General features: G+C 39.4%; 1 protein-coding gene across 1 annotated transcript; it reads left to right on the top strand.

Moving 5' to 3' along the window:
• Positions 1-7,716: 7,716 nt before the first annotated feature.
• LOC106088454 (protein split ends-like) lies at positions 7,717-10,845 on the top strand. Its single transcript, XM_013253977.2, has one exon. The coding sequence runs from the start codon at positions 7,717-7,719 to the stop codon at positions 10,843-10,845; it is 3,129 nt and encodes a 1,042-aa protein (XP_013109431.2).
• Positions 10,846-11,577: the final 732 nt, after the last annotated feature.

The following is an 11,577-nucleotide window of genomic DNA, read 5'->3' as shown; positions in this document are numbered from 1 at the left end:
TCATTAATTGTGAATATATTGCATAAATATTTGAACAAAATCCAAATTTTCTTCATTATATTTTGTAGAGGCGTAAAGGACATTTATAAGTTATGGAAGTCATACTGAAGTATTCCACTCTTTCGAAAATTGTATGGGACATCAAAAATGATTCCAAATCATACACGGAGTCATTTAAGGAACTTGTTTACACTTTGGACCACATATATGGAATAAGGCTAAATAAAGACGCTTTAGACAAACTTGAAAAATTCTACAAATCATTTGAGAGATGGTTGCCAGAATGTTCATTCGCAAAAATCAAGTTTTTCAAAATGTATGAGAAGTGGCTGAAATCGGATCTACTTATTGAAATTAAACCGCTGATTCCCGGCCGGCCTAGCAAAGCATACGACGAAGTTACGGAGAAAACCAAAAAGAAAAAACAAGAGGAACTATTGGCGGCACATCCGCCAAATTTAATAAAAGATACGTTCAAAACAGCATTGTTAAAAACACAACCAAAAAATGTTGGACGAATTGTCGATGTTTTACCATTAGCATCTCCGAAAAGGGTAAAGAGAATGGTAGAAAGTATTCCAACTCCAAAATCGACTACAGAATTCACGGAGGAAGATGCACTGGCCCTGATTTTGAACCTAGGCCTCTCAAGAAACAAATACTCAACAATGAGGAAGGCTCTTCGTGAAAAAGGATGGGGTTGTTTACCCTCAAAACATAAATTGTACAACACCAGGACGAAAATGGTGCCATCAAATATATACGTGGACGAATTAAAAGCAAGAGTGAAACTTGCTGATCTTGTTGAAAATACAGCTGTTAGAATTATTTCTAATTTTACTGAAGAACAGTTGAACACATGTAATAATTCCGAAGTGGTTTTGATCAGCAAATGGGGTTGTGATGGATCATCTGGATTTTCCGAATATAAGCAACAAACAGAAATAGATACCAACTTCGCATCAATTTTCATGGCATCATTAGTACCATTGAGAATGAGATTGTACAAGGACCAATCTTCATCATCGAAAGAAAATGCATTTCAAGATATATGGATAAATAGAACACCTGGGTCAAAATATTTATGTCGCCCAATTCGGTTTGAGTATACAAAGGAAGACCGGAACACAACACGATCTTTGGTGAACGAAATAAAGGAAGAAATTGCTGCATTACCCATGATTGTTATAAACCAATTGGGAAGAAATATAAAAGTTTCGTTTCAACTACAACTCACTATGATCGATGGAAAGGTGGCAAACGCATTAACTGGCGTTATGTCCAATTGGAGATGCAATATTTGTGGCAAGAAGAATGGGCAATTCGAGGACAAGTCTGATGAAAATTTAGTAAACGAAAATGCGCTCAATTTCGGTATTTCGCCCCTGCACTGTAGAATTCGATTCATGGAGTATTGTTTGCATTTATCGTATGACCTTAAATATCGGACTAGCCCTGGAAACCGCGATGTCTCTGCTAGAAACAACCAAGATCTTCACAAAATGAGGCAGGAAGAGAAGAATCGAATCCAGTTGGAGTTTAAACAAAAGGGACTTATAATAGATAAACCTCTTTACGGATACGGAAGCACAAATGATGGCAACTCGGCAAGGCGGTTTTTTGAGGACCCCGTATCGACATCTAAAATAACCGGTCTTGATGAACACTTGCTAAGACGATTCAAAGTGATTTTGGCTGTAATCAATAGCAAAAAGATGATAAATTCAACCAAATTTGAAGCTTATAGTAATGACACAAAAAACATTTTATCTGATTTATATTCGTGGAAAGCTTTAACACCGACAGTACATAAAGTCTTACATCATGGCAAGGAAATTGTGGAATACAACATACTTCCGTTAGGAGAACTTACAGAAGAAGCTCAGGAATCCCGTAATAGAGATGTTAAACAGTTCCGGCTTTTCAATACCCGAAAGAGCACCAAATTTAACCAAAATTATGATTTACTTCAATATTTATTGTTATCGTCTGATCCGGTACTATACAGCATCAGAACTAAATGGCTACCAAAAATATGTGACGATATAGATAAGGACGATCCCGATGCCATTCAAATTAAAGAGCTTTTAAATTTTGATACCTTAGATTATTTGGTAGAGAATAAAATCAAATAATACAAAACTAAAATGCTTTTTTATTTTGGGAGTAGCTAATATACATATAAACGCACGCCGATGCGAAGTGTTTTCGCTCTAAAACACATATTTTTATTCCAATTTTTTTAAACTTTGGCAGGAGACCTTTTTTTATTCTAACACATTTGTATTGTAAACCCTGGGCAAATCTATCAATGTTTTAGTGTAGGCCCCATATAAGGTTCCATTTCACAAATAGACATTTTTATATAGAGTTTAATGAAGTGTAAATGAATTTTAGAGTAGATAGAATCCGAGTTGAGAAATGTTTTATACATTGTTGGAAAGGTATGAAAATTTCCTTTACGATAAGGTATGTTGCGTAAATATGGCTATAGTGTGTCATGTGCAATTAGGACAACAAAAACAAAATTTGGGAAATTCGACTTTTTTGAAAAATTGACTTTTTTATTGCCGGTTCCATAAAATGGAATAGAATAGAGATATTTCCATGATTCTTTTTGTGTTTTGTAGAAGAAGTGTTACCAAATAAAAGTTTATTTAACATCTTTGCAATAAAATGTGACGTAATACTTGTTTTTTAGCAATGAATATAGCACTACTTGAAAATTGACTTTTTTCAGTATTTTGATCGCTACGATCTCATTTATGGCTAGGATATGGCGAGACATACCTTAAAATGTTGGGAACATTTTAAGCTTTCATTTAAGTTCAAAAAAAGCGAAAAAATCCCCGTGGAACTTTTTTTCCAGTGAGAAACTTTTGAAGTTTAGTAAAAAAATTGGCCATTTTGGTCTTAAGATAACGGTGTTGTTTGATATCGAAATTAGCCAAATTAGCACTTAAAACTTTTCTTAATACCTCGACTTTGTGAAAATGGAAAGAAATGATAATGCTTTGACGGCCAAAGTTTGCGAAAACTTAAAGGAAATGGGAGTATCTTTTTTGAAAAATTTTGCAATTTTTTGACAAAAAAAATTTTTTTCATATTGAAAACGATGCCATTTTTAAACCGCCAAAGATATTCACGTGATTCCTTTTGTATTTTATGCACACATATGCTGGCATAATTTGTGTGAAGTATGAAGTTTATAGCTTTAAAATTGACGGAGTTATTTAAAAAACACTGAAAAAAACCAAGGCCAAATTTTCATATTTTAAAATTAAACAATTCATAACTCCTTAACAGTACACGATGGCATGGTACTTTATGCATAAGTTTTTTAGATCTTGTCAAGCTCTTTCTCTAGAGTCCTAAATCATGTAAATCGGTTGAGTAGATCAAAAGTTATGGCCCCCAGAAGCTTGGAGAAGTCAAAAGTGGTCAACTTTGACACCCTGTAGCTCACCCTGTATTAAAGATATGGACCAACAACAGCACTTTTCTGAAAGCCTATGTCCTCCTCTACAAATGTCTAGAACATTTTGTATGGCTAAAATCAACAGATAAAAAGTTGTAGACTTATTTCCAATTTTTTTGCCATTTGGCCCACTGTGCGACGTGTTGCTACGGGATTGTGCTTGCATCACCCCATAAGGTGACCAGTCCGGAACTGTCCGGAGTACAACTGGTAGTAGTTGGACTACATGGTCGAACCAGAGTCCTTAACCTGGTACCATGGGAGTCCGGAGCCCCTGGAGCTTCGGTTCCAGCCAGACTATTGGCGAGGGCCCAGTTGGTAGCAACGTGGTGGCTGTAGTTTAACACCTAAAATCGCAGGACGGGCATTTCGATGCTCGGTGTGGAGTTGCATGTACTCAACCGGGTGCCGTGACCCATAGAACGGAAAGAATTTTGGATAGTGCTCTGCTCCTATTCAAGAGGGAGGATACGTCTAGACAACGTGAACTCGAATTGGTACTCATGCTATCTTCGGCTATATATGGGGGCGTTGGTAGACGCAATGTATTTACCCGGGGTTAAGAGCCCTGCAGGATTGAGCCAACACGGCAGATGCTTGCATAGAACAACATTAGGACTTGTCTCCTTGGGTGGAGAGAATGTTCCATTTACCGAAAGCGCAAAATACATGGGTGTTTTGCTGGACAGAAAATTGAATTTCAAATCCAACATTGGGAAGGGCTAGAAAGGCCACTCCTTTCCTATATACCAGCAAGAGAGCCATTGGCAAAAGATGGGTGTTTAGAACGCGTGTCATGCATTGAGTATATACTGTAGTTGTCAGACCTATAATGATATATGGTGTTGTGGTCTGGTGATCGTTGCTTCAATTGTGCACATAGCATTCCGTTATGACTTTCAACAACTGTTTCCAGTACAGCCCAAATCGGTATATAACCTGATATGGCTCCCATATAAGCCGATCTCCCGATTTGATTTCTTGAGCCCCTGGAAGGCAAAATTTTCATATGATTAGGCTTATATTTTGCACATAACGTTCTCTTTTGACTTCTTACAAAATGTGCCGTGTTTTGCCCAAATCGGTATTTAAGCTGATATAGCTCCCATATAATCCAATCTTCCGATTTGATTTTTTGAGCCCTTTGAAGCCACATTTTTTGTCCGATTGGGCTGAAATTTTGCATGCGGTGTTCTGTTTTAATTTTCAACAACTGTGCCGATTAAAATTGCTTTATAACCTGATATAGCTCCCATATAAACCGTTCCCAGAATTTTTAATTTTTCTGGTTTGGGGGAAGTTTGGCATGTAGAATAAATTTATGCCCTTCAACTAAATTTATTTTGCATACATTTTTAGCAGAACCCAAGCAGAAAGCTAGCCGCTTGAAATTTTGCACGAATACTTTCGAGGATTGTAAATGGGACAAATAGCTCCATGTTTTGATATAGCAGCCATATAAACTTATCTTGGGTCTTGACTTCTTGTGCCTCTAGAGGCCGCAAATCTCGTCCGATTTGACTGCAATTTTGCACGTATTGTTTTGGTGTCACTTCCAGCAACTGTTTGGTATAGCTGTCATATAAACCGATCTTGGATCATGACTTTTTGAGTCAAACGTGCGCGCAATTCTCATCCGATTTGGCTGAAATTTTGCGTATAATGTTTTGTTATGACTTCCAATAAATGTGCTAAGTACGGCGCAAATCGGTACATAACCTGATATAGCTGCCATATAAAACCATCTGGGATCTTGACTTCTTGAGCCTCTAGAGGGCGCAATTGTCATCCGATTTGGCAGAAATTTTCGCTCCTCTCATAACCTTCAACATAAGTTTCTAATATGGTTTCAATCGATCTATAGCTTCATACAGCTCCGATATAAACCTATCAACCGAATTTGCTTCTTGAGCCCCTACAAGCCGCAATTCTTATCGGAATGAACTGAAATATTACACAATGACTTCTACAATGTTCAGCATTCATTTTTGGTCCAAATTGGATTATAACTTGATATAGCTCCAACAATTCTTATTCAATTTTCTTTGTTTGCCTAAAGAAAAGAGATACCGCGAAAAGTACTCGACATATGCGATCCATGGTGGAGGGTATATAAGATTCGGCTCGGCCGAACATACCACGCTCTTACTTTTATTCGTTTTTTATAACCACCACCGATGGATTGTGGTATATTCATTTGGTCATTCCATTTGCAACATATATACATGCTTTATATATTCTTGATCAGCATAAAAATCTAATACGATCTAGCCATATCCGTCCGTCTGTCTGTTGAAATCACGCTACAGTCTGGATACAGATAGAGATATTGAGCAGAAATTTTGCACAGGTTCTTCCTTGTCCATAAGCAGGTTAAGTTCGAAGATGGGCTAAATCGGACTATATCTTCATATAGCCCCCATATAGACCGATCGGCCGATTTAGGGTCTTAGGCCCATAATAGCCACATTTATTATCCGATTTTGCTGAAATGTGACACAGTGAGTTGTGTTAGGCCTTTCGATATCCTTCCTGAATTTGGCCCAAATCGGTATAGATTTGGATATAGCTGCCATATAGACCGATCCTGCGATTTAGGGTCTTAGGCCCATAAAAGCCACATTTATTTCCGATTTTACTGAAATTTGAGACAGTGAGTTATGTTAGGCCACTCGACATCCTTTTTCAATTTGGCTTAGATCGGTCTAGATTTGGATATATCTCTCGATTGATGTTCTTGGGTCCATAAAAGGCGCATTTATCGTCCGATGTCGTCGAAAATTGGGACCGTGAGTTGTGTTACGGCCTTCGACATCTTCCTCCAATTTGGATCAAATCGGTTCAGATTTGGATATAGCTGCCATATAGACCTAACTCTCGATTTAAGCCTTTGGGCCCATAAAAGGCACATTTATAATCCGATGTCGCCAAAATTTGGAACAGAGATTTTTGTTGGGCCCTTTGACATTACTCTTCAATTTGGCTTGGATCGGTCTAGATTTCGATATAGCTGCCATAAAAAGCGCATTTATTGTCCGATTTTGGGACCGTGAGTTGTGTTACGACCTTCGACATCCTTTCTCAATTTGGTCCAGCTCGGTCCAGATGTGAATAAAGCTGCCATATAGACCGATCTCTCAATTTAAGGTTCTGGGCCAATAAAAGGCACATTTATTGTCCGATTTCGCCAAAATTTGGGACAGTGAGTTTTGTTCGGCCCTTCGACATTCTTCTTCAATTTGGCTTAGATCGGTCCAGATTAGTATATAGCTGCCATATAGACCGCTATCTTGATTAATGTTCTTGAGAACATCAAAGGCGCATTTATTGTCCGATTTCGGCGAAATTTGGGACAGTCAGTTTTGTTAGACCCTTCTTCTTAGCTGCCATATAGACCGATCGCTCGATTAATGTTCTTGAGAACATAAAAGGCGCATTTATTGTCCGATTTCGGCGAAATTTGGGACAGTGAGTTGTGTTAGGCTCTTCGACATTTTTCTGCAACTTGTTATTAGAATATTTTCCTCTGTCGAGAGGTGGATTTGCTTCTAAACTGTTTAGATATAGATCTCGTATAAACTGATCTCTCTATTTTACTTCGTAAGCCTACAGAGAGAGTAATTCCACCCGATTCGACTGAAATTTTGTAAGACAATTTCCTTTGGCAGTGATTGATGACAACATTCTTCATGATTATTCCGCTTGTTCCCAGGTACTACACGGCACATGACACATGCCACTAATCCTGCTCAACTTAGAAGCAGATCAACCTGGTTGTACTTCTGTCCTAGCCGACGAATTAAAGGAAATGAAACCACAAACCGTTACGACAGCAAGCTTCTAGATATACTATGTTTAGTACAGGATTGTGTTAGGTTGATAAAATCCCGTAAGGAAATAATTTCTCCCTTCTGCAGGAACTTACATCGTGATCAAGATCGGGGAAATTATTTTAGCATTGGTAACCATGAAGTACTGAAATAGCATTTTGTCAGCTTCGCAAAAAACAAAAAGCAAAAAATTGTGCATTTAAATATAAAAATCGTCAACGTCAAAGACGGACAACTTGATAAGAGCTGATTTAAAGCTGTTCAATAAATGTTATGGCGAATATGTGCTAGGGGAGCAGTATAGAAACGAATTGAGAACGAAAAACAACGCAGTCCAAAGACAAATAAAACCCTAAAACGAACAAAATAGAACAAATACAAAATAAGTTCAATACTAATTAGAGGATAATGAAAATTCTAACATTGTGTGCACTGACCTGTGCACTAGTCGCGGTGTCCTACTCAAGTCCTGTTAGAGATATCGTAAAAAACACTTCAGCCGATAGTTCAAGTGAAGAAAGTGGCAGCAACGAAGCGCAAACGAATAAATTAAATATCGTAAAAGATTCTTCCAGTGCTTCCAGTGAGGAGAATCAAGTATGTAGGTCGAAGGAAAATCAAGCCGTCGAAAACTCATCGAGTGATGAAAGTAATAGTGAGAATGACCTGGAACCAGACGCTCATGCAGAAACTGAGGACAGTTTCCAGCTACTTTCACGTACAGAGAGGGCAATACATTCCGAAATTCCAACTCACAATCTAATTAAAGTCAAAGACTTGGGCACCATAGAGTATGAGAAGTATTTGAAGTTAAAACGTAATAAACGCAGTAGTAAAAAATCCTCTGAAGAAAATTCTTCCGAAGAAACCCATGAAGACGGGCATGTTGTTGCTGCCAAAAAGCCTGAGAAAGCCGATGAAGCCACACTCGAAAGTAGACGCCGCAGAGATGCCGACAGCAAATCATCAGACGAAAAATCTTCGGAAGAGCAACACAACGATGGTGTAGTGGTTCTTGCTAAGAAACCTGAAAAAGCCGATGAAGCCACACTCGAAAGTAGACGCCGCAGAAATGCCGACAGTAAATCATCAGAAGAGAATTCTTCAGAGGAGCAACACAACGATGGTGTAGTGGTTCTTGCCAAGAAACCTGAAAAAGCCGATGAAGCCACTCTCGAAAGCAGACGCCGAAGAGATGCCGACAGCAAATCATCAGAAGAGAATTCTTCAGAGGAGCAAAACAACGATGGTGTAGTGGTTCTTGCTAAGAAACCTGAAAAAGCCGATGAAGCCACACTCGAAAGTAGACGCAGAAGAGATGCCGACAGCAAATCATCAGAAGAGAAATCTTCAGAGGAGCAACACAACGATGGTGCAGTAGTTCTTGCCAAGAAACCTGAGAAAGCCGATGAAGCCACTCTCGAAAGTAGACGCCGCAGAAATGCCGACAGCAAATCATCAGAAGAGAATTCTTCAGAGGAGCAACACAACGATGGTGTAGTGGTTCTTGCCAAGAAACCTGAAAAAGCCGATGAAGCTACACTGGAAAGAAGACGCAGAAGTGATGCCGACAGTAAATCATCAGAAGAGAATTCTTCAGAGGAGCAACACAACGATGGTGTAGTGGTTCTTGCCAAGAAACCTGAAAAAGCCGATGAAGCCACACTGGAAAGAAGACGCAGAAGTGATGCCGACAGTAAATCATCAGAAGAGAATTCTTCAGAGGAGCAACACAACGATGGTGTAGTGGTTCTTGCCAAGAAACCTGAAAAAGCCGATGAAGCCACTCTCGAAAGCAGACGCCGAAGAGATGCCGACAGCAAATCATCAGAAGAGAATTCTTCAGAGGAGCAACACAACGATGGTGTAGTGGTTCTTGCTAAGAAACCTGAAAAAGCCGATGAAGCCACACTCGAAAGTAGACGCAGAAGAGATGCCGATAGTAAATCATCAGAAGAAAAATCTTCGGAAGAGCAACACAACGATGGTGTAGTGGTTCTTGCCAAGAAACCTGAAAAAGCCGATGAAGCCACACTGGAAAGAAGACGCAGAAGTGATGCCGACAGTAAATCATCAGAAGAGAATTCTTCAGAGGAGCAACACAACGATGGTGTAGTGGTTCTTGCTAAGAAACCTGAAAAAGCCGATGAAGCCACTCTCGAAAGCAGACGCCGAAGAGATGCCGACAGCAAATCATCAGAAGAGAAATCTTCAGAGGAGCAATACAACGATGGTGTAGTAGTTCTTGCCAAGAAACCTGAAAAAGCCGATGAAGCCACTCTCGAAAGTAGACGCCGCAGAAATGTCGACAGCAAATCATCAGAAGAGAATTCTTCAGAGGAGCAACACAACGATGGTGTAGTGGTTCTTGCAAAGAAACCTGAAAAAGCCGATGAAGCCACACTCGAAAGTAGACGCAGAAGAGATGCCGACAGCAAATCATCAGAAGAAAAATCTTCGGAAGAGCAACACAACGATGGTGTAGTGGTTCTTGCCAAGAAACCTGAAAAAGCCGATGAAGCCACACTGGAAAGAAGACGCAGAAGTGATGCCGACAGTAAACCATCAGAAGAGAATTCTTCAGAGGAGCAACACAACGATGGTGTAGTGGTTCTTGCTAAGAAACCTGAAAAAGCCGATGAAGCCACTCTCGAAAGCAGACGCCGAAGAGATGCCGACAGCAAATCATCAGAAGAGAATTCTTCAGAGGAGCAACACAACGATGGTGTAGTGGTTCTTGCCAAGAAACCTGAAAAAGCCGATGAAGCTACTCTCGAAAATAGACGCCGAAGAGATGCCGATGACACATCTGACGAAAGCTATTTAGAATGGCTAAGTAAATTTGGTGTTCCCGAATTTGATGGGGAACCACAAAATGCCGAAAGACTTCGCAGAAATGCCGATGAAACATCTGAAGAGAAATCTTCAGAGGAGCAAGCCAAGGATGGTGTTGTAGTTCTTGCCAAGAAACCCGAAAAAGCCGAAGAGGAAAGTCTGAACAGACGTAAGCGTAGCGAAGTCAAGAAGCCTTGTTCCTGTACTAAACCGCCACTAAATGAAGAAAAAGAGAATAATGAAAAGCGTCGTCGAAGAAATGCATGCTCCTGCCACAACTCGCACCATCACAAAGGTGGACATGGTGAAGAGACCTTGCCGGTATCAAACGAGCCTATTGAGAGATTCAAACGTTCCATGAACTCCGATGTTCTTTATGTTAGCGAAGAGTTGCCAATGACAAAGAGTATTGTCAGAGATGCCGATTACAACGATCTCATTATAAGCCTTAGTGAGGAGGAACACCAAAAGGCCACAGTTATGTCCAACAAAGGCGAAAATGTCAAATATACCCTAGTCAATGAGGACAAAAATCGTCAAGGTAACAACCTGGAGGACGAACTGGACGAAGGCCATGTTATTCCTAATGCCAGCGAGGATATGGAAAAGCAAATGAGCTCTGAAGACGACTACGTCACTGGATGTGAAGGCAATGATGCCGATCAAGAATCGCATGAATTAAACGAAACCAGCTTTGATTAAGCAAAAATCTCATTAATGCGGGGGTAATGAATTCCAGAAATATTACTGCGTAAAAAACGAATTGAATGTATGCAACACATTTGCATGTACTCGTATATAGTAAAGCTATCAATCAAATAAAATCATTTTGTTTTTAATTGTTTTATGTAATTCGACATTGTTTTGTTTTTTTGTTCATTATCAGTGTGATTGCCATAGACGGTATCATTATCAGGGTTTTTCCATGTGTCGCTCAAAGGTAGGATGTTTTTCTAATCGCAGTTGACACCCCCAGTTAGGGGTGATAATGCTCCAAGCGAAGAAGCCATTGTCTGCGAAATGTAAACAATCTTAGAATGGAAAAAACAACTGTCGGTTCAAAGAAAATCGGAATGTTAAAAAATTCTAGGCGATACCAAAAGCAAAATATATTTGTGAGAGTATAAAAGATTCTAACATGCCTAACCATTGATTAGATTTGTGGGGAAAAGAGCAAATTGTCTATGGAATGGAGATAATACACAACAAACATGGTGCGACACTTTTCCTTCCAGTGGGCCTGAACAGCCCCAACCAACGAAATCGAGGTTTCAAAGCCCAAACATTGATAAGTAGTATTTTTATCGAAATTATTGCGGAAATACGCCTTTACAATGAATAAGACTAACCAAGTTTCATTATTTTTATACCCTCCACCATAGGATGGGGGTATACTAATTTCGTCATTCTGTTTGTAACACCTCGAAATATTCG

Source organism: Stomoxys calcitrans, chromosome 5 (genome assembly GCF_963082655.1).
Source record: "Stomoxys calcitrans chromosome 5, idStoCalc2.1, whole genome shotgun sequence".
NCBI classification, from domain to species: Eukaryota; Metazoa; Arthropoda; class Insecta; order Diptera; family Muscidae; genus Stomoxys; species Stomoxys calcitrans.
This window is presented reverse-complemented; position numbering and strand designations above follow the sequence as displayed.

Bases quoted from the DNA above. Each gene is read 5' to 3' on its own strand.
- LOC106088454 (XM_013253977.2), top strand. From the start codon at position 7,717: ATGAAAATTCTAACATTGTGTGCACTGACCTGTGCACTAGTCGCGGTG.